The sequence below is a fragment of the Triturus cristatus genome, chromosome 3_2 (genome assembly GCF_964204655.1).
Source record: "Triturus cristatus chromosome 3_2, aTriCri1.1, whole genome shotgun sequence".
In the NCBI taxonomy this organism is placed as follows: Eukaryota; Metazoa; Chordata; class Amphibia; order Caudata; family Salamandridae; genus Triturus; species Triturus cristatus.
In genome coordinates, this window is record NC_140584.1 from 194,743,124 (window position 1) to 194,767,398 (window position 24,275).

Sequence of the window (24,275 nt, forward strand, 5' to 3'; positions counted from 1 at the left end):
AAAATAAAATGATAATAGCTTAATGCTATTATAATTTTTTTGCGGCAGCTTTGCAGGGCGGGCGGGCTTCTCTGCTCACAGAAAAAACGGAGGAGTGGTGAGCCCTCTGTAAGTGCTCATGAATGTTTTGCCGGCCATCTTGGGACGGCCAAACAGTCATGCGCGCTTTGCATTTTCTCCACCCAGGCTACATTACAGCCTGGGTGTAGAACATGCCGAGGTTTCCAGTCCCCGGGTTGTGGTTGGCTTAGGGGAGCCTGGGTGCTTCCTGCTCCGGCCCGATGCAGAGGGTAGATGGAGGAGAGATGCAACGATACGGTAAGTTTATTTTTCTTTTTTTGCACTGCCCCGCCCGCCAACACCAATCTGTGCCGGCTGCCACTGGTTATGATATCAGATATCGTTATTAGCATAGCGTCTGACATAAATATAATGGGCCTGATTCATAAATGGCCCCCGCACTCATGGCTAAGTCCCCACAGTCTTTGGAGAGTCTGGGCACTCAGGGAGGAATCTCGGCAATGAGAATTGTCACTGCGGAAATTTGTCCCCGAGTACCAAGACTCCCCCACGACTGCGGGGCTTTCGCTATGAGTGCAGAGGCCCTTTGTTTCCAAAGATATTGCCCCCTTGGAGTTAATAACAACAAATCTACACCATTTGTAATGATACTTTAGTAAACAATGTTTCGGACACAATGTTTGTGTCAGACAATATTATAGTATATGAAACTCAGACGAGACCTGCCTCAGTTGGAGGAAGTGCCAAACAGGTCATAATGCTTCCAGCGGTCTGCACACTCCAATGTCACTCTGAGTTCAACATTTTGGAAATTGCATTATAGAAGCTTAAGAAACAGCTCTTAGGGCACAACTTCTTAATGTTTATTCCAAGCTAGCACTGGGGAACAGTGGCCCTGACAGTGGTACTTGAAGGCTAGAAGTCACTACAAAATGCACATCTGAAAATCCACCTTCACTTCAAAATGGTGTATATCCATGAATGGGAATATGGTTTAAAGTGCTTTGTTGCTCAAACTCTCCCATAGATCTTTAAACAGAGAACATCTAACACTATGGGTGAATGCTCCCTTTTTCAGAGGTCTGTTATATTGAAATACTGCCTAGTACCTAGGACGAGGGGCAGCACATTGTATAGTCCAATGGGCAAGTATAATGATACACAGCTTGAGAGCAGAGCTAGGTTGAGTGGTACTGCAAGTTAAAGCTCCGAGCGTGCAATATGGAGGTATGCAGCAAGTATACCACAGCTATGGGCTGTATCACTGCAATTTACATCACAGCTCTGGGAGTCTAGTGTACTGATATATCATCGGATCTCAGATGCAATTCTTACTACTAGGGATCAAACTGAGCTCTGTGCTGTCTGGCCGCCGAGCTAATGACTGCATTACAGAGTACAGATGTTAGTCCAGTTTAGTAATATGCACTCTAGATCTAGATGGCAGGATGCTGCAATGCACACCACAGTCCTTGAGGGCCACTACAGCCATAACAATAGTCGAGAAAAAAGCATATGACATGGAAATTCACAGCGCAAAAATTGCGGTTCCAGTGATGCGCATCTTTATCCCAGAGGCTGTGGTGCAAATATAATCACTTTCACCATCCCCACTACCAAATGCAATAAGTGTGTCAATTCAATCCAGATTAATCCATATGAAGGTTTAAAAGGACAGCATCACTAGGAACCCTAATGATTTGTGTGTCTCTCTTTTCACAGGGGCAGGAGGTGGAAGCCACTCAGAATGGATGAGAGAGGAAGGGATTATGTAGGCACCATAAATTGCTTTTAACAAGATACCACTAATTAAGTAGGCAATGTTTTCATTTTCATGACAGAAGGTTTATTTTTCCTGAAGATAACCTCTTGACCGGGACAAAGGCATTGCTGCAGCCTGAAACATGCCGACCGGATAACAGAGTGGATTTATTCAACTCACTGGTGATCGGAATGAAATTATTAATCAACCAATATGTAGTTTTAACCCATTTTTCATTACCCCCCCCCCATGTCAGCAAAATCAATGACCCTAAAATGAACTGTGGCATATCGCCCTACAAAAAAAGCATCCAATGCGAGGATGGGCCCAATGATGAAGCATGCCACCCATGTGGTGGTTAAGGGTCTTGCGTGCAAATCGGAGCAATCTCCAGTATGTAAAGGCTAGCAGAATTAAATAAGACAAGATAACATTTTATAAAGCGCTCGAATGCCGCGGCGTCTTGGCGCTGAAAGTGTGAAGAGGTACTGTAACGTTGACAACGACGACTTAGTTAGTGGGGAACAACCAGGATTTTAGCAGTTTCCTACAAAGTTGCCTTTTGGATTGCATTCTCATCACAATAGGCATCTGATTCCACAGTTTAGCTGCACAATGTGATAAACTCCTACCTCCCCATCTTGTTCTACGAATTTTGGAGATTCGAATAAGACCCACATTTGTGGATCCAAGATTTCTGGTGGGATTATACCATGAAAATAATTTCTGGATATCAACCAAACCACCTCCATATAGTGCCTTGTGCACCAAACAGAGGGCCTTAAATTATACTCGTTGCTGGATAGGGAGCCAGTGTAGAGATCTTATGCCAGCCGAGGTGGGATGGCCTTTAGGAATGTTTAATAACAATCGTGCAGCAGCATTTTGTAGCAATTGTAGTTTCGTTCTCTGAGCCTTGTCAATGCCCATAAAGAGTGCATTGCAGTAGTCTTTTTTCGAAAGAATGAGAGCTACTACCACCAACTTCCTGAGGGATAAATGGGAAAATCTTCCGTAAAGTCTTCAGTAAGTCGAAGCAGGAAGAAGTTAGACAATTGATCTGAGCTGCAAAATTAAGCTGATCATCAAAGATCACTCTTAGATTCTTGGCCTTAGCTGTTGAACGTGGACATTCACCAGCCTCAAACAGCCTCCAAATTTCATTCCACAGGGATTGGCCCTTGCTGAACTCCACTACCTCTGTTTTATCAGTACTGATCTTAGGAAAATATTGCCTCATCCAGCTCATGTTTTCCGTCAAGCAGGCATGAAAGCTAATGGCGGTGGTCTCTGGCTGTTTAGATACGGAAATGACAAGCTGCGAGTCATCCGCATAAGAGACCAGAATAAAGCCATGCTCTCTGATGAGTCTAGCCAATGGAGTAACATAGATATTAAATAAAGTTGGTGACAAGGCTGATCCCTGCGGCACTCCGCACGGAAAATGGAATGTGTCGGATTGTAGATTTTCCCAGTGTATGTCAAATGCTGCTGATGGATCTAAGAGGATAAGAACAGCTCTAACTCCCCATCCACCTTTCTGCGGATTTCCTCCATTGCCATAATCAAAGCAGTCTCAGTCGAGTGACATGGCCAAAATCCATGCTGACTTGAGTCAAGCAGGTTATTGGAGTTTAGATATTGGGTAAGCTCCCAATTGACAGATTTTTCAAGGATTTTGGCTGCTACTGGCAAGCATGAAATAGAAGGTCGATATTTTTTGATCTGGGTAGGGTCCAAGGCAGGCCTTTTCAGGATTGGCCTGATACACAATTTTTTCCAGGCACAAGGATACATCCCTGACTCTAACACTTTGTTTAAAAGGTAAGTTATATGTAAACTGATCTTCCCAGAGACCAGGTGCATAGTGGCCGATGGACAGGGATCATTAGGTGATCCTGATTTAATGGTGAGGAGGATATTGTTAACTTCCTCATACTGAGTCTCGGTACCCAAGTACTTTTTGTTTCTAGTGCTATAGTGTAAGAGTGTGTATTCTGGGGTCCTAAGTTTCTCCTATCTCCCTTTTTGTAGCTTTAAAATCACTCCTAACACAACTTCTATGAACAAGGGCAAGAAAATGGCTCCACCTGATCATTAGCCTGGCTCAACTGCAGCTTGCCCACACAGACTGAGTCGCCCAAAAAGTCATAGGAGGTGGATAAAGCAAAAACTAAAGGTGATCTTCTTCTTTGGACTTATGCATCGATAGTCCTATAGGACACACACCCCTCTGAAAACTCCTGTGGATGGATCCACAGGGGCTGAGAGGTTTACTATAATTGCTTATGCAAGAGGATTTCAGGTGTCTCTTTGTCTGGTTTAGTTTTCCTCAGGATCAACACATTTATGTTCCAGATAAAGAACTTCACCTCTGAGGTTCTTCATCTTTAATAGACTTTGGGAATAATAGCCTAGATAGCATAGTGACGGATTTAACTATAATAAATAAGCTCTTCTTGTACATGTCGTCTCCACTGTTTTCATTTCTGTTATGGTATAGGATCCCATTTAGAGCATATTATGCAAGCTTTATTTCAAACAATTGACTTTTGCGGCATCTAAAGTGATCAAAAACTTTGAACTAGTATAAAACTCGCAGCCAGTCCTAACACAGAATACATTTTCTAGCTTTCTTGTCTGAAAGTTTTAATTTTCTTAAGGACACATAGGCGACTATTGTACCCCCTATCAACTATAATGTTATGTCTCTTATTGTTCAGTTCTCTCATTGCATCTCATGTTCAATTTGGTGTAATGTTTCTTGTTTCTTCCCTCCCTAAACAGTATTAAACATGATAATTTGTTTTGCTGTTATACCATGTCACATGCAAATACTTACTTGCTTACACCTTTGATGCAGACAAAAAAAAGGATCAATTAATAAACCTACCATGGTATGAATACTGCTGTTGGCAAAGAAAGAGGTCAAGATGGCCGTGCAGACTCTCTTATAGACTGGACTAGTGTTATTTTTGGTGCCTTGTCATGTGATGGGGGTTTGTTGTTGTGATTTAACTTTTACTCCTGGGCATGTAGCCCTGGATGTTATGTTGTTGTAACTTGGTTGCTGTGCAAGTAAAGTGAGAGAAGGAACCATAATTCTTGGCTCTGAATCCTCAATGGACATGGCCCTTAGGCAAACGATCACTTGATTTGACCTTCTCTTAGCTGGGCATATACAAACTGTATTTATAATCTGCACTTACCTGCTGTCAGACAGAGAAGAGGAGAGCTGTCAGCACCTTGATCCAGCCAATAACTGAATTGCAGAGGTGAGTCACACTTCTCCTTTAAAGGACAATTGTGCCAGGAAGCCCATGCAGTTGGTGTTCTGGGCAGCAAGCAACAAGACCATGGCAAAGTGCATGGTAGCAATGCAGGAGAGCTCTGTGTGGACCAATCCATAGCCCTATAGTGCAGTTAGCTTCTACCAAAACGTGGAGCTCTGATACCAGTAGTGCCCACTGCCTTTTTGTGAAGGGAATCTCTTCTTGTCAGATGTCTCTAGTGTCAATGTCAAGACACTACCTGTAAACATCATAGATGAGGGGCACTTCTCTCAGAACATAATGGACTTTATAGTATAGTGGAGAAGAAGTCAATGGAAACCGGGCATTGGAACTGCTTAGTAACCAGCATCACTGTAACTGTTTTGTGTGGTGAATCGCCTCATGTATGATGACCACGCATCAATGTCATTTTGCTCTGGCCAACCTATAAAAGGGGATTTTCCCAACAATATATTGGGCCCAATGTAATGGATACAAAGTTGGCATATGTACAGTGCATATCCACAGGCTACTTAATCTTGTCCCAACCTCAAAACGTGCACTGAGTAAATGTAAGCTTCTACAAACACAGTGGAACTGGCCTCAAATCCTGATGGACAACCCAACAAGCCAATGACTGAAGAAGGCTCAAACAAACACGCTACTGGCTCTAGAGAGGTGGCCAAAAGACACTCTCTCCAAGTGTATGGTATGTTGTGTGCCCACAAGGTGTCTTGCCAGACAGCTAGAGCTGCCTGTAGACAGACCAAAAAAGAATAGTCAGAGTGTCCTGTCAACAGCTGTCAGGACCCATGCTGTCTAAGTGGAGATGACAAACCCTCTGTAGGGCCTTCAGTATGAACGTAAACGGCAAAAAAATAGGACAGCACTCTCTGGCCTTCTTCCCATTCACTTCCAAATTGTTAGACTTAAATATTTTGTGGAGGAAGCCACATGGTCCATTCCAGCTTTTGTATTTTTTTAGTGAATTTTCTCTTCAAGACAGATATGTCATTTCACTTCAAACCATACGAGCTGAAAAATAGAGAACGTATTTTCCCTTATACCCCTACACATTAAGAGATATCCAGCATCCATATTTTAATTTGGTCTCCTTCTGCAAAACTGCAGAGCTGTACTCAAATCTTACCAGCTGCCATCATCATCCAAATATTATACTGAGAAACGGATACAAGTCTCGGTTTTTGAGAGATTGTTAAAGTTTCACCTTGTCACACATGCATCTGATTAAGGGATATTTTTCATTTGGAAAGTGCTTGACTTTCTTAATCATTTTTGGTCAGTGAAAGGAGTCCTGTTCAAAGTTATCCTTGAGTTGACTTTCATGTATCATACCCATTGATATGAGCTCTACCGGCCAGATGTTCATGGCCAGTCAAACTGTGGCGTATAAGCTAAGTATGCCATTTATTCACCAAGAGGCAGTTGAGTGGAAAATAACCAAAAGCCAGAGAGAGGGGGCTCTAGGACCAAATGGAATTCCTGCTGCTCTTTTTAAAGAGGACAAATCATTCTGGGCAGCTCATCTGCCAACAGTCTACAATGGCATAACATCGTCCAATTCCATTCCACACTCATGGAAAGGCTCTACTATCATTCCAGTTTTTAAAGGGGGTTCAGTTAACAATCAAGTTAACTATCGGCTCACAGCCCTCCTAGATTTCGGATCCAAGTACTTCACGGGCTGCCTCTTGGAGAGTTGGAAGCTTGGGCATCAGACAATGATCTCATCCCGTTCAATCAAACAGGCTTTTCCAAAGGCACAGGTACATCTGTCGATCTCTTGGCCAAACCTCTACCTCTACTGTCTTATCACAGCAGGCGCACTAAGGAACCTCTACACTTATCAACAAGGCTGCTTTCGACTGAGTAGGCAGAGGCAAATTATGGTCCAAACTAAGTAGAAAATCCCCAACCATCTGCTGAGAGCAATAATTCTTCTCCATACTGACACCTGTGCCCTGATTATGATGTCGGTCGAAGTTGCCTTCGACCGACATCGTGGATTTTGGACTGACCGACCCCTGGTCGGCGGTCCAGACCACAATATTAAAATGGGAGATTCTGTTAATCCATGCACTGTGTGGCATGCACCTCAAGGTGCCTGCCACTCAGTGCAGGGATTAACAGGGACCGTGGAGGAATAGGGGCCCTGCTAGGGGACCCCAAAGTCATTTTCCGACAGGCTTTTCATGTTGAAAGCCCAACATAGAAAGCCTGTCAGAAACCGACATCGTAATCCTGACGGCAGGAACGCCATCCTCAGGAATTACGGTGGGGCCTCCAATTGGCCGACAGGCTCCTTGAACACTCGGAATCCAGCCGAACAATCAGCGGGTTTCACTTTCGAACGCCGCCATTGTAATGCAGCGGTCGAAAGTGAAACCTACGATGTGTCAGAAAGCCTCTGACCTGAGGTCGGAGGCTATCCGACTTACATCGTAATCAGAGCCATGGTTGAGAATCAAGCTTGAGGACGGCGTCCACCTTTCAAGAGAAATACCAATTTATCAGGGTTTACGACAGGGGTGTGTGCTAGCTCATACTCTTTCTAATCTCTTCTTAGATGACCTGCCAACCAGCCTAGCACAAGTAAATTCTCATGCCCAGAAACTAGGGATTACCGCTCTGCCATGTCTGATTTACACAGACGATCTGATTATCCTTAGTTGAAACAAAATTGGGCTCCAAAGGCTTTTGAATACAACGGCAGAATACTCTACTGCCAACGCATTGATTATCCACCTGGAAAAATCCCAAACAATGTCTTTCAGGAGTCCACAGTGGCACTTATATCAGTGGTACTTGAGCACCAAGAAAGTGGAAGATGTGCACAAATATAAGTGCCTGGTAGTCCTCCTGGACAGTTATGGGACTTTTAAACCACACCTGGATCTGATACGGCCAAAATCCCTCTCCAATACATCTGCATTTAAACATATCAAAGCAGTTACAGGTTCCTTGACTTACTTCCCCCTGCTAAAGCTAATCCAGGCAAAACCGATCCCCCACCATTGTATACCGCAGTGAAATCCTGAGGGAAGGGACAGGTCCACCTGGAGAAAGTCATCACCGCTTTTGGGTTGAAACGAACGGGAGGAGCCACTCTCTAGCCCGGCTCTACTTAGATAGTTCCTTGGCATCACTAGGTCTAACAGACCAATAGGAAACCTTTAGCTCTTACCACCAAACTAAAATGCCAGTTAACAAAAGCATCAAGGCCCGGCCACAGCTTGCAGACAAGGAGGAATTTGCCAATAAACAGCATGCCTGGCTTAACCTGTCATCCTCCACCGAGTTAGCACCCCAGTTACACTTGGGTTTAGCTATTAAACCTCAACTTAAAACTGCTTGCATGAAATTTGGTACGGGATGCCTGCTGTCATATCCGCATCTCCCCCAAGAAGCGTATAAACATGACAGGGGCATGCCAGCTTTGTGGAATAGCCTCTGAGACACTGGTTCACCAGATATGCATTTGCAAAGGCAATATGGAAGATTGGAAAACAATCCTCTGGCCGACTTGGAACCAGAAAGGGCTTCGTAGAAGCAGGCCAGCAATCTTAGCGTTTTTCAACGGGAATGACATGCAACTCAGGAGCAGGCTTTTGAAATACATGGATCAACTTTAACGCAGGATCTCAAGCCCCTTCAGGCATCAGACAATCCCAGGCCAGGCTGCTGCGGCCCCGCCACCCACAACCTAGGCGTTAACTGTTAACATCAGGTGCCTGGGACGGCACAATGGAACTGTAGCCAGGTCTTGCAGGCAAGCAATCAGCGCTTTACCACTGATATCTCCTTTTAAGTCATCTAATATTCCTTCATGTAAGTGTCTCTGCTACGACCTGACTACAAGAGTAAATACTTTCTTGTGTATTTAAAAAACAAACAAAAAAAAACATTGCACTGCCATGCCTACGGCCAAGCACTGTTACTTTAATGTACTTTGCACAGTCAAGCCCATGTCTATTTTGCTATTGAAACCATGTTGCATTTTGAACACATTTTTATGATTTTTCTCTTTCGTTTTATTTTAACGATTGTGCAGTTATGTATTTGATTGCATTAGTTCTGCATGTTCTAAATGTTATCATTCTTTCTTATTGCTTAAAGGTGTAAAGGTGTGTAGTGGATTGTCTTTTTAAGTTGTTCATGCCAGAGCATGCCTTGCATGTGCATGCACTCCGGCTCCATGTAATGTTGATGTATGAATTTGTGTCTCACTTGCATGGTATGGCTGTCAGCTGGGATTCTCTTACCTCACCAGTGAGCTGCTGGGACTAGGCTGACAGGACGTGCTGTGTTGTGTGCTTTATGGAATTGAATAAACCATTACCAAAAGGTGAACCAATTTCTTGTGCAATCCTTTCACAACATTTTGGCGACGAGTTGGCCAGTCCATCGATACCTACCCACCCTCGGGATTTAGGGGCAAGTTTATTTGCGGCCGCCCAGGATTGTGGAGAACCGCGTGAGCCCCCACTTGGTGTGTCTGCGCATCACTGGTCCCATGATTGTGATTCTACACGCTGTTGCTTTTCTGGTGTGTGTGAAATCCTTCTCAACCTTGCAGACGTGGTGCACCCTCACATTAGATGCCGTCTCAGCGTTCAATCACTAAGCTGTTTTTCAAGGAAGATTCAGGAGGGACTCTTAAGTTGTTGGAATCCACCGTTGAGTGAAGTTGTTGACCTAGCTAAGAGCATAGAGAGATCACTGATTTCCTCTAAAATTCTTCATCCTGAACCTAGTATCAACACTGTAGTGTCCAATGAGGAGCGCTTGGAATCCTTATCTTACATTAACAATAAAGGAAAAATGTTCAGAAACACTGGCAAGAAATATTGCTGCAGATGTTGTTCTAAAAGTCAGCTCAGTAATTGTTCCGGCAGTCCAGCTGTTGGAAAAAGGTGTCTCTTGTGTAAAAAGATGGGACACTTTCACACTGTATGCAAGAGTGCTAATGTGAATGTTAGTGATGTGGATGTGGTTTCGGGTGCTGAATCTTTAGACAATCCACTACATCACGGTGAACACCCATTGATGCAAGGATTAAATTTGTTCAAGATAATGCAAGAGAAAGCATTACTATCAAGCTCTATTATGATAATAAGCCTAAGTGATTTGATGTTATTTGTTTGAAAATATACTATTTATTAGCTGCATGAGTTTTAAAAAAAAAAAAATCCTGTCGGAAGGCTGCAAGTTCTGAGAAGGGAATATATTTTTACATGAACCTTTGTTTCAAATTATTTTAAATATTAAGACACAAATTTGCAAATAAACATTGTCCAGTGACATATGGAACGGGCATATATTTAAGAAAAGTGGCTTTTTTGACTCACTGGATTGATGCTGGTGTTGCCATTTGCAACATAGTCACATGCAATGCGCACATTTGGTGATGTCTCTGACCATCCATCACTCGTACAGTTTCGATAAATAAGACCTACAATGTTAGATAACAAGATAATCATTGTAAAAACACACAGATGTTAATGTCAGCAAATGGCAAAATTTACCACACAATTCCTCATCACGTAGCCGGGCAATAGCAGTTCAATTAGCAGTATACGCACAATTATTAAACTTATGTTGCACTTATTGTATCAACATTTGCTGTTTATATGCGCTTCAAAACATATGTGTTTCTGTTGCCAAAGCTAACCTAACTAAAAGAGAAATACACATTAAAACACTTCTTTATTGGAACAAACACCCGGCTTGAATGGAACGTTGATTAATAATAGAACTGTATTCCAGGGAAAGTAAACCTTCTGAATGTTTATGTTTATATGTGAGAAAAAGTCCAACACTCAGAAGAGCTTGTCTCTTTCCTTGTTTTCCTTTAAAATCCTCTAAATCAGTGTTTCTTAACCTTCTTACGTCTGTGGACCACTATTTAATCATTATTGGAACCCGGGGACCCGCACTGAATCATGATTGGAATCACGGGACCCCACTAAATCACTACTGGAAGCCGAGTGCATAAGTCTGTGCATTTTTGATGATTTGAATCGCAAAATAATACACAAAAAATACAGACACAAACATTCATCAAAAAAATACACAAATATTTTATTTAATTCATAAACAAATACAGAATTTTTTTAATAGGGAGGTTTGATCCTTTCTGAATTAAGTTGAGGCCACTCATGTTCCATACTATATTATGTATGATGCACTACCACTGCTCCCACGAATCAATCTGAATATATGAACTTAAGTTTTAGCCTCCAATTTCAAATTCCTTCACATTTACAGAATGTTTTAAAATGTTCAATTAGACATTTTGCTTCTTTATTTATATACACTTTGTTTATCTGTTAATATTATTTAATTTCTCAAGCAGTTGCAGACCTCCTGAGTAGGCTTTGCGCACTCCACGGCGTTCCCATACCACAGGTTAAAGATCACCGCTCTAAATTAGCAGATTTGTGGTGTATACATTTAACCACAAGGGGCACATTTACGACTTTTGGTGGAGCTGTGGCATGGCTGTGCAAACCGCCACGCCACCGCTCCACCAAAAGTCACCGCCACCCACCAGATTACGACTTTTCAGTGGTCTGGCTTGCAGGTGGCGTGGCATTCCCAAGATGGTGCCTCTTTTAAAGGCTGTACAAAAGGGGGTGGGGATGGACGGAGCATCAGAACCAATCAAACACTCACACCCAGTCAACAGATCTGGGTTTGATCCATCACCATTCTTTAGCCCACTCTGCCACCCCAGTTCAGACATGGCCATATGCAAATCAGTCTGACCCTGTGCCTCATGGGAACAGTCCAGCCCGAACTGCCAAGCCATGCCTTTCCTGGACCGGAAACAAGCTTCGTAGGACCGGTTTCTGGCATCTCAGCCGTCTTCAGCCAGGCTTGCTTGAATCCAGTGACAAAGTGAGCAAGGGACTCACGTCTGAGCATACCCTGCCAACTTATGGCGAACAAAGCGGTACAAAAGGGGGTGGGGATGGACGGAGCATCAGAACCAATCAAACACTCACACCCAGTCAACAGATCTGGGTTTGATCCATCACCATTCTTTAGCCCACTCTGCCACCCCAGTTCAGACATGGCCATATGCAAATCAGTCTGACCCTGTGCCTCATGGGAACAGTCCAGCCCGAACTGCCAAGCCATGCCTTTCCTGGACCGGAAACAAGCTTCCTAGGACCGGTTTCTGGCATCTCAGCCGTCTTCAGCCAGGCTTGCTTGAATCCAGTGACAAAGTGAGCAAGGGACTCATGTCTGAGCATATCCTGCCAACTTATGGCGAACAAAGCGGTACAAAAGGGGGTGGGGATGGACGGAGCATCAGAAACAATCAAACACTCACACCCAGTCAACAGATCTGGGTTTGATCCATCACCATTCTTTAGCCCACTCTGCCACCCCAGTTCAGACATGGCCATATGCAAATCAGTCTGACCCTGTGCCTCATGGGAACAGTCCAGCCCGAACTGCCAAGCCATGCCTTTCCTGGTCCGGAAACAAGCTTCCTAGGACCGGTTTCTGGCATCTCAGCCGTCTTCAGCCAGGCTTGCTTGAATCCAGTGACAAAGTGAGCAAGGGACTCACGTCTGAGCAAACCCTGCCAACTTATGGCGAACAAAGCGGTACAAAAGGGGGTGGGGATGGACGGAGCATCAGAACCAATCAAACACTCACACCCAGTCAACAGATCTGGGTTTGATCCATCACCATTCTTTAGCCCACTCTGCCACCCCAGTTCAGACATGGCCATATGCAAATCAGTCTGACCCTGTGCCTCATGGGAACAGTCCAGCCCGAACTGCCAAGCCATGCCTTTCCTGGACCGGAAACAAGCTTCCTAGGACCGGTTTCTGGCATCTCAGCCGTCTTCAGCCAGGCTTGCTTGAATCCAGTGACAAAGTGAGCAAGGGACTCACGTCTGAGCATACCCTGCCAACTTATGGCGAACAAAGCGGTACAAAAGGGGCTGGGGATGGACGGAGCATCAGAACCAATCAAACACTCACACCCAGTCAACAGATCTGGGTTTGATCATCACCATTCTTTAGCCCACTCTGCCACCCCAGTTCAGACATGGCCATATGCAAATCAGTCTGACCCTGTGCCTCATGGGAACAGTCCAGCCCGAACTGCCAAGCCATGCCTTTCCTGGACCGGAAACAAGCTTCCTAGGACCGGTTTCTGGCATCTCAGCCGTCTTCAGCCAGGCTTGCTTGAATCCAGTGACAAAGTGAGCAAGGGACTCACGTCTGAGCATACCCTGCCAACTTATGGCGAACAAAGCGGTACAAAAGGGGGTGGGGATGGACGGAGCATCAGAACCAATCAAACACTCACACCCAGTCAACAGATCTAGGTTTGATCCATCACCATTCTTTAGCCCACTCTGCCACCCCAGTTCAGACATGGCCATATGCAAATCAGTCTGACCCTGTGCCTCATGGGAACAGTCCAGCCCGAACTGCCAAGCCATGCCTTTCCTGGACCGGAAACAAGCTTCCTAGGACCGGTTTCTGGCATCTCAGCCGTCTTCAGCCAGGCTTGCTTGAATCCAGTGACAAAGTGAGCAAGGGACTCACGTCTGAGCATACCCTGCCAACTTATGGCGAACAAAGCGGTACAAAAAGGGGGTGGGGATGGACGGAGCATCAGAACCAATCAAACACTCACACCCAGTCAACAGATCTGGGTTTGATCCATCACCATTCTTTAGCCCACTCTGCCACCCCAGTTCAGACATGGCCATATGCAAATCAGTCTGACCCTGTGCCTCATGGCAACAGTCCAGCCCGAACTGCCAAGCCATGCCTTTCCTGGACCGGAAACAAGCTTCCTAGGACCGGTTTCTGGCATCTCAGCCGTCTTCAGCCAGGCTTGCTTGAATCCAGTGACAAAGTGAGCAAGGGACTCACGTCTGAGCAAACCCTGCCAACTTATGGCGAACAAAGCGGTACAAAAGGGGGTGGGGATGGACGGAGCATCAGAACCAATCAAACACTCACACCCAGTCAACAGATCTGGGTTTGATCCATCACCATTCTTTAGCCCACTCTGCCACCCCAGTTCAGACATGGCCATATGCAAATCAGTCTGACCCTGTGCCTCATGGGAACAGTCCAGCCCGAACTGCCAAGCCATGCCTTTCCTGGACCGGAAACAAGCTTCCTAGGACCGGTTTCTGGCATCTCAGCCGTCTTCAGCCAGGCTTGCTTGAATCCAGTGACAAAGTGAGCAAGGGACTCACGTCTGAGCATACCCTGCCAACTTCTGGCGAACAAAGCGGTACAAAAGGGGGTGGGGATGGACGGAGCATCAGAACCAATCAAACACTCACACCCAGTCAACAGATCTGGGTTTGATCCATCACCATTCTTTAGCCCACTCTGCCACCCCAGTTCAGACATGGCCATATGCAAATCAGTCTGACCCTGTGCCTCATGGGAACAGTCCAGCCCGAACTGCCAAGCCATGCCTTTCCTGGACCGGAAACAAGCTTCCTAGGACCGGTTTTTGGCATCTCAGCCGTCTTCAGCCAGGCTTGCTTGAATCGAGTGACAAAGTGAGCAAGGGACTCACGTCTGAGCATACCCTGCCAACTTATGGCGAACAAAGCGGTACAAAAGGGGGTGGGGATGGACGGAGCATCAGAACCAATCAAACACTCACACCCAGTCAACAGATCTGGGTTTGATCCATCACCATTCTTTAGCCCACTCTGCCACCCCAGTTCAGACATGGCCATATGCAAATCAGTCTGACCCTGTGTCTCATGGGAACAGTCCAGCCCGAACTGCCAAGCCATGCCTTTCCTGGACCGGAAACAAGCTTCCTAGGACCGGTTTCTGGCATCTCAGCCGTCTTCAGCCAGGCTTGCTTGAATCCAGTGACAAAGTGAGCAAGGGACTCACGTCTGAGCATACCCTGCCAACTTATGGCGAACAAAGCGGTACAAAAGGGGGTGGGGATGGACGGAGCATCAGAACCAATCAAACACTCACACCCAGTCAACAGATCTGGGTTTGATCCATCACCATTCTTTAGCCCACTCTGCCACCCCAGTTCAGACATGGCCATATGCAAATCAGTCTGACCCTGTGCCTCATGGGAACAGTCCAGCCCGAACTGCCAAGCCATGCCTTTCCTGGACCGGAAACAAGCTTCGTAGGACCGGTTTCTGGCATCTCAGCCGTCTTCAGCCAGGCTTGCTTGAATCCAGTGACAAAGTGAGCAAGGGACTCACGTCTGAGCATACCCTGCCAACTTATGGCGAACAAAGCGGTACAAAAGGGGGTGGGGATGGACGGAGCATCAGAGCCAATCAAACACTCACACCCAGTCAACAGATCTGGGTTTGATCCATCACCATTCTTTAGCCCACTCTGCCACCCCAGTTCAGACATGGCCATATGCAAATCAGTCTGACCCTGTGCCTCATGGGAACAGTCCAGCCCGAACTGCCAAGCCATGCCTTTCCTGGACCGGAAACAAGCTTCCTAGGACCGGTTTCTGGCATCTCAGCCGTCTTCAGCCAGGCTTGCTTGAATCCAGTGACAAAGTGAGCAAGGGACTCATGTCTGAGCAAACCCTGCCAACTTATGGCGAACAAAGCGGTACAAAAGGGGGTGGGGATGGACGGAGCATCAGAACCAATCAAACACTCACACCCAGTCAACAGATCTGGGTTTGATCCATCACCATTCTTTAGCCCACTCTGCCACCCCAGTTCAGACATGGCCATATGCAAATCAGTCTGACCCTGTGCCTCATGGGAACAGTCCAGCCCGAACTGCCAAGCCATGCCTTTCCTGGACTGGAAACAAGCTTCCTAGGACCGGTTTCTGGCATCTCAGCCGTCTTCAGCCAGGCTTGCTTGAATCCAGTGACAAAGTGAGCAAGGGACTCAAGTCTGAGCATACCCTGCCAACTTATGGCGAACAAAGCGGTACAAAAGGGGGTGGGGATGGACGGAGCATCAGAACCAATCAAACACTCACACCCAGTCAACAGATCTGGGTTTGATCCATCACCATTCTTTAGCCCACTCTGCCACCCCAGTTCAGACATGGCCATATGCAAATCAGTCTGACCCTGTGCCTCATGGGAACAGTCCAGCCCGAACTGCCAAGCCATGCCTTTCCTGGACCGGAAACAAGCTTCCTAGGACCGGTTTCTGGCATCTCAGCCGTCTTCAGCCAGGCTTGCTTGAATCCAGTGACAAAGTGAGCAAGGGACTCACGTCTGAGCATACCCTGCCAACTTATGGCGAACAAAGCGGTACAAAAGGGGGTGGGGATGGACAGAGCATCAGAACCAATCAAACACTCACACCCAGTCAACAGATCTGGGTTTGATCCATCACCATTCTTTAGCCCACTCTGCCACCCCAGTTCAGACATGGCCATATGCAAATCAGTCTGACCCTGTGCCTCATGGGAACAGTCCAGCCCGAACTGCCAAGCCATGCCTTTCCTGGACCGGAAACAAGCTTCCTAGGACCGGTTTCTGGCATCTCAGCCGTCTTCAGCCAGGCTTGCTTGAATCCAGTGACAAAGTGAGCAAGGGACTCACGTCTGAGCATACCCTGCCAACTTATGGCGAACAAAGCGGAACAAAAGGGGGTGGGGATGGACGGAGCATCAGAACCAATCAAACACTCACACCCAGTCAACAGATCTGGGTTTGATCCATCACCATTCTTTAGCCCACTCTGCCACCCCAGTTCAGACATGGCCATATGCAAATCAGTCTGACCCTGTGCCTCATGGGAACAGTCCAGCCCGAACTGCCAAGCCATGCCTTTCCTGGACCGGAAACAAGCTTCCTAGGACCGGTTTCTGGCATCTCAGCCGTCTTCAGCCAGGCTTGCTTGAATCCAGTGACAAAGTGAGCAAGGGACTCACGTCTGAGCATACCCTGCCAACTTATGGCGAACAAAGTGGTACAAAAGGGGGTGGGGATGGACGGAGCATCAGAACCAATCAAACACTCACACCCAGTCAACAGATCTGGGTTTGATCCATCACCATTCTTTAGCCCACTCTGCCACCCCAGTTCAGACATGGCCATATGCAAATCAGTCTGACCCTGTGCCTCATGGGAACAGTCCAGCCCGAACTGCCAAGCCATGCCTTTCCTGGACCGGAAACAAGCTTCCTAGGACCGGTTTCTGGCATCTCAGCCGTCTTCAGCCAGGCTTGCTTGAATCCAGTGACAAAGTGAGCAAGGGACTCACGTCTGAGCATACCCTGCCAACTTATGGCGAACAAAGCGGTACAAAAGGGGGTGGGGATGGACGGAGCATCAGAACCAATCAAACACTCACACCCAGTCAACAGATCTGGGTTTGATCCATCACCATTCTTTAGCCCACTCTGCCACCCCAGTTCAGACATGGCCATATGCAAATCAGTCTGACCCTGTGCCTCATGGGAACAGTCCAGCCCGAACTGCCAAGCCATGCCTTTCCTGGACCAGAAACAAGCTTCCTAGGACCGGTTTCTGGCATCTCAGCCGTCTTCAGCCAGGCTTGCTTGAATCCAGTGACAAAGTGAGCAAGGGACTCACGTCTGAGCATACCCTGCCAACTTATGGTGAACAAAGCGGTACAAAAGGGGGTGGGGATGGACGGAGCATCAGAACCAATCAAACACTCACACCCAGTCAACAGATCTGGGTTTGATCCATCACCATTCTTTAGCCCACTCTGCCACCCCAGTTCAGACATGGCCATATGCAAATCAGTCTGACCCTGTGCCTCATGGGAACAGTCCAGCCCGAACTGCCAAGCCATGCCTTTCCTGGACCGGAAACAAGCTTCCTAGGACCGGTTTCTCGCATCTCAGCCGTCTTCAGCCAGGCTTGCTTGAATCCAGTGACAAAGTGAGCAAGGGACTCACGTCTGAGCATACCCTGCCAACTTATGGCGAACAAAGCGGTACAAAAGGGTGTGGGGATGGACGGAGCATCAGAACCAATCAAACACTCACACCCAGTCAACAGATCTGGGTTTGATCCATCACCATTCTTTAGCCCACTCTGCCACCCCAGTTCAGACATGGCCATTTTAAAGGTAGCGGTGCTTATGAAAAAGGCACTGCACTGGGACCACACTACAAGGTTCCTGCACGGCATGGACTCGAAGGTCCAAGCCGTGCAGGAACCTATGTGCATGCACACATGGGGGCACATTTTATACCCCCTGTGTGCATCCAAATGCGGTTGAGGCACAGTGGGGCCTTTAGGGCCACCTTTGTTTCCTCTCCTTCCAGGTTTACATGGAGGAAGAACTTCCATGTAAACCCTAGAGGAGAGGAAACTCGTAATATGCTTGGCGGGACCACAATGGTCCCGATAAGAATATTGCGGTCTCTGATAGCCACACCAACACAGGGGAAAGGCGGTTCCCAGGTGGAGCCGGTGGTCCGAGGGCGGTAGGACCACCATACTCCTAATGGGGCCAGTGCCAGACTGGGAACAGAAACAGGCCCTGGCAAACTGCTTAGCTGGCATTCCCTGGGTGAGGGGGAGTGCAGCTGAGCAGTTTGCGAGGGCCGGTTTTGGCCGAATTTGTTACTAGGGGCCGATATTGATGACCCCCGGTAACAAAAATGGGCCCCCATGGCTCCAAAACCGGCCCCACCCTAGCAGCCTACTGGGGAAACGCCTGGTGACCGCTATGGTCAGTCCGGCCCTGAATGAGGCAGTCGAACCGCCAGCTGTATCCGCCACCACCGGAACAACTAGGCGATAAGAGAGAGGATAGTCAGGTAAATGATGACACTCTTTAAACTGGCTGATAAAGAGGTGTTTAGGAGACACACCTTCCTTTCACAGGTGATCCTGTACATGGCCAGTGAATTGAAAATCTAAGTGAGTATTGGGGAGGCTGGTGTTTTCGCTGTGCAACTGTCAGGGTTTTCTCCTTTTCCTTGTGTCAAGGAGGGGGTTTGGTGCTATCTCTTCCACCCGGTTAGGGATCGGTGCCTGCAATGGGCTATGTTTTTTCCACCCATTCTCCAAAAGATGTATTCAGATTAATGGTACCAATATTGTGAGTTTTTGTGGGTGAGCCCAAAACTAACATAATCCTAAAATTTTGGAATTTACTTTAAAAGTATTGTAACCAAGGAGTTCTATGAGTTCCTTCTAATTCTTCAATTTATTGAACAAGAACTCTGGATGGACCAGCTCTTTTTTGTGTAAACCATGTTCCATTTGTTAAGTGGCTTTATATAGGCTTCTGATCCAAATCCTTTCTCCCAACATCACAGGCTAATAAGAAGAGGTTGCTGGTAATCTATGAAAGTGGTGGGGCATAATACTGTCCCCATTTTCAAATGACAGAGCAAAATGAGTCTCACATCCTCTAGGAGAAGAACATTAGAAAAAAATGGGGTCAAAAATGCATTTTGAACCACAATTATTACATAAGCCTGCTAAATAACCAGACGGCACTTTTGAAACATTCCAAAACTTGTCATGGTGTCGCAATAAAGCCTATGTTTTCCAAACAGTTCACTGACAGAATATCGATGTTATAAATATAGATGTAAAAAATATTGAGGTAAAAATATAGAATGCAAAAATATTGACTCCCTATACTAAAACAGGTAAGTAGAAAAATAACCCCAAAAAATATTGATGTCAAAAATGTAGTTGTACAAAGTATCGATTTTTATATATATATGAAATAAAATAATAAATATTAAATATATTAAAGAATAAGCTTAATTAAAAAAGTTAAACACACATACATAATAATTTATATATATATATATATATATATATATATATATATATATATATATATATATTCACTGAAAAAAACATAGCTTTCAGGGGCGCTATAGTTACTTGGACATTTCACTCGTACAAAACCATAGAAATTCCCCCGTTATAGTTAGTTCACCTAACTATAACTCGCGCCCCCACAATGGACTGCTGATGACGTCACATATTACATCATTCATGACATGGTCAGTGACATCACTGATGACATCACTGATGACATCTCAAATGACATCACTGATGACATCATCCAGTGACTGTGTGTTTGTATAAGGTTTAAATATGTTTTCTATATATGCCAAGGTGTATTGAAGAATGACTGGGTGTAAGAATGTGTGTATGGATGATTTAGTAGATGTGTGACTGATTGTATAAGTGACTGATTTAGTGTATCTTACTGAATGCATAGGTTAGTGAAAAAACTGTGTAAATGTCTGTATCAGTTTCTTAGTTGGTGTGTAAGCAGCCATATGGGTTGGTGAGTAGCTATATGGGTTATTGTTTGGTTGTCTGAGTATCTGTATGGGTGCCTGAGCGTCTGTGTGGGTGTGTGGAGGGGTGTGACTCTATGCATAGATGTGTAAGTGGGTGATTCACTGGGTGTATGGGTACAAGAGTGCATCAGTGAAGGGCTGTATAGGTGGGTGAGTGTGTGTATAGCTGTGTTGGTGAGTTAATGGATGTCTTAGTTATACATGTGTGAGTAACTACATATGTGAAAGGCGGTATATTAGAGTGTTGGAGTATATAAATGATTATATGTGAGAGTGAGTGAATGTGAAAGTATCTGTATGGATGAGTGTGTGCTTGTGTCAGTGATTGTAGAACAGAGTAAGTATGTGTTAATAGCTCTATGAATAAGTGAAGTGGTGTGTGTATAACTGTATAGGTGAGTAAATGGAAGTGTGATTGCTTATTTGCACGAGTGACTAGGTGTGTGAGTAACTCTGTGGGTGAGTGGTGGTGTGTGAGTGTCTGTATAGCTGTATGAGTGCATATGATAGAGCTCTGTTGATGAGTGACTGCATGTATGAGTAACTGTATGGGTGAATGAGTGGACGTGTGTATAGCCATAGGAATCAGTAAGTGGGTATATAGTAACTGGTATTGGTGTGTCTATGGTTTTGAAGATGGTAGTCTGCATTTTCAAGTGGGTGTATCAAAGGTTATATTAGAGTGTGAGAAGGTGCATCAGATTATCACGTGATTGATGTCATCAGTGATGTCATCAGTGATGTCATTTGAGATGTCACCAGTGATGTCACTGACCATGTCATGAATTATGTAATATGTGACGTCATCAGCAGTGCATTGTGGGGGCGCGAGTTATAGTTAGGTGAACTAACTATAACAGGGGAATTTCTATGGTTTTGTACGAGTGAAATGTCCAACTAACTATAACGTCCCTGAAACCTATGGTTTTTTCAGTGAATTTCTAAGGTATTTTAAATGCTAATTGCTAACTATAACGGGCCTGAAATCTATGGTTTTTTCAATGAACTTCAAAGGTTTTCTAAATGCCAATTTTTAACTATAACATCCCTGAAACCTCCTCTTAAATCCTGAAGGTCCCTGGGGTCCAACAAGCCAACCAGGTATCTCCAGTAAGCACCACAGAGCTGCATTGCAGAGAGCTGTAAAAAGGGACATGACCTCGGACCACCTCTCTGCAACGCAGCCCAGTGGCACTTACTGGAGGTACCTGGTGGGCTAGTTGGCTCCCAGTGACCCGCAGGATTGAATGGGAATTAATCCCCCAACTTAAAATGTGCCACAGGGCACGTTTGCACAGTGGTGCAGAGAGGAGGCAGGCCTGAAGTGACAAATCCGACTGTGAGGCAATAGTGGCAGTAGAGGGATTTTGTTATCTTGGAGTATTTGTGACAGCAAACACTGATCTATTCTATACTCAAAATATACAGGCCCCACTGACTCGCCTCTGTAGGGATGTCCAACACTGGAGGAAATTGCCACTGTCCCTACTGGGCCGAGCAGCACTCTATAAAATGATGGTGTTACCTCGCTTTCTATATTTCCTACAAAATACCACATATACAATCCCTCAAACATTTTTTCGGGCCGTTGAGAGTGAGATATGTGACTTACTATAGGATGGAAAGCCCCCAAGAATAGCCATGCAGAAGCTGATACGAGGGTGGTTCAATGGGGGCATAGCATTGCCGCATATAGAAAAATATTACTGGGTGGCCCAGTAGGCAGTGATCAATCAGTGGGTGCATCGACCACACAATGAACTGGCTTACAGGATTGATAGATATCTGATGGGCAAGGGAGGGCACTCAACAGCCTTGTATACAAAATCAGGTGGTACAGCCCTTACAGGGCAGACTGCACTAATGGTCACCGTATGGCACAAGGTAAATGAAAGGCTTGGCTGGTCTGACATTCTGACACAAAGAACTCTGTTATGGGATAGTGAGAAATTAGGCAGGCTCCACACATGCAAAGTATTCGATAAGTTGGATCTAATTGGTATCTCGAAAATAGGAGATATGTGGATAAGGGTGTAGGTGATCCCTTTTGCGGGTCTACAGACAAAGTTTGAGATGACGCCAACAGAAACCTTCAGGTACCTTCAAGTCAGACACACACTAATGTCAGCCATTCCCCCAGGGAGCAGCCCCCCAGAAGCCTCACCATTAGAGGAAAGGCTTCTCACCAATCTTTATAGATCGTAAAGATATCTCCCTGACATATCAAAAGCTATTACATAATTCCCCATATCCCCTTCAGAGACTCCGTGGGCATTGGCACAGTGATCTGGGTGAACTTGATGATGAGGACTGGCAGAAAGCCTTCAAATTCCCTAGAGAAGTCGCCATTTCCGCTAGATTAAGGCTTATCCAACACAAAATCCTGCACAGAGTTTACCTCCCCAAGACACATTTGTCAAAATGGGTAGAGAACCCTCCATATACTGCCAACGAACCTGTGGACAAGAGGGATAATTTTTTCATTTGCTATGGGCAAATCCAGGCATCCGACGATCCAGGAATACTGGAAAGAAGTGGTGAATACAATAGCTAGAGTATGTGAGGGAGACCAGCGCGTGGGGAGCTCTGTACTGAGCGGCGGCCCTGGCCGAGGCTGAGAGACAGGCAGCTCGCGGATGGAGGGCGACCAAAGGGCTGCAGGGCACAATCTGACAGCGTCACTGCGTGCGTGAAGCGGGGTGAACAGGAGGGTCCAGGGCGACTTCTTTGCGGTGCGTCCGGCGCAGGGCGATCTTGGAGGCCTTGAGCAACAGAGGACGCTAGCCCGAGGACATCGGCCGGGTGAGGACACCGGCCACGGCTGGGGGCGCGCCGCGGCCCCTTCCCTCTGCGGTGTTGGTTGCGATCAGGGGAGGTTGACCTTCTGGTTCCCCGGCACGGGGGTGCCTGGACCAGACTCTACTTGCCGCACGCCCCGGGAAATGTCAATGCCATCAGCGCAACAGTTGGCCATGGGACGATTGCGGAACAAGCAGCATGAAGGCGGGCCGAGAAATGGGGGCCCTGGACCGTCGCTGGGGCGCTCGGACGGAGGTGCGGAGCAGCTGACGTCGACCCTGGAAGCTAAGATGGATGCCGTGCTGGCGGCGGTGGACCGACTGAGTAACACCCTGGAGCAGACTAGAACCTCCCTGGAATCCCGCATCGACAAAGTAACGTCGGATTTCACTTTACTCCATGCTGACCATCGCAAATTGGCAGACACTGTTGCTCACCAGGGTCAGACACTTCAGGAAGTTCAGCCGGTGATGCGCAGCCACACCGCAACTTTGCAAGATCTGCTCGACCGGGTTAACACGCTGGAGGATCGCGCTGAGGATGCGGAGGGCCGCTCCCAGTGCCAGAACGTCCGCGTGGTGGGTCTGCCAGAGGGAGCGGAGGGGCGGCATCCCGAACAGTTTGTTGAGGGGTGGCTGCGGGACGTTCTCCCTCCGGGGGTGCTCTCCCCTCAGTTTGTCGTGGAGCGGGCACACAGAGTCCCGGCACGCCAGCCTGTTCCCGGGGCCAGGCCACGTCCCTTTCTACTCAGGCTCCTCAACTACCGCGACCGGGAGGTGATACTCCGAGAAACTAGGAAGCTGGACACCCTTGAGGTGGGAGGCAGCCGGGTGATGCTGTTCCCAGATTACCCGGCGGCGGTCCAGAAGCGGAGGATCAACTATCTAGCGGTGAAGCGTCGGCTGCGTGATCTGCAGCTCCCATACTCCCTGTTGTTCCAGTCACGCCTCCGAGTAGTCACGAACGGAGGGACTCGGTTCTTTGATACGCCGTCAGATGCCTGGGACTGGCTGGAGGAGGCGGGGTTGCACAGTGCTCAGAGGCCTGCTGATTCGAGCAATGGCAGGCAGCAGGAGGGACGACCACGGCGTCGGCGACGGGGGGAGCCCAGGAGGGGGCAGA

At 46.7% G+C, this 24,275-nt stretch overlaps 1 protein-coding gene across 1 annotated transcript in view; it reads right to left on the minus strand.

The window, feature by feature from the left end:
• Nucleotides 1-24,275, minus strand: part of SCTR (secretin receptor) — a 416,552-nt gene that overhangs the window by 136,787 nt on the left and 255,490 nt on the right. Inside the window, exon 4 of the mRNA XM_085647486.1 lies at nucleotides 10,425-10,528. Coding sequence (XP_085503612.1) covers nucleotides 10,425-10,528 — 104 coding nt within the window. The remainder of the gene's footprint in view (nucleotides 1-10,424; nucleotides 10,529-24,275) is intronic.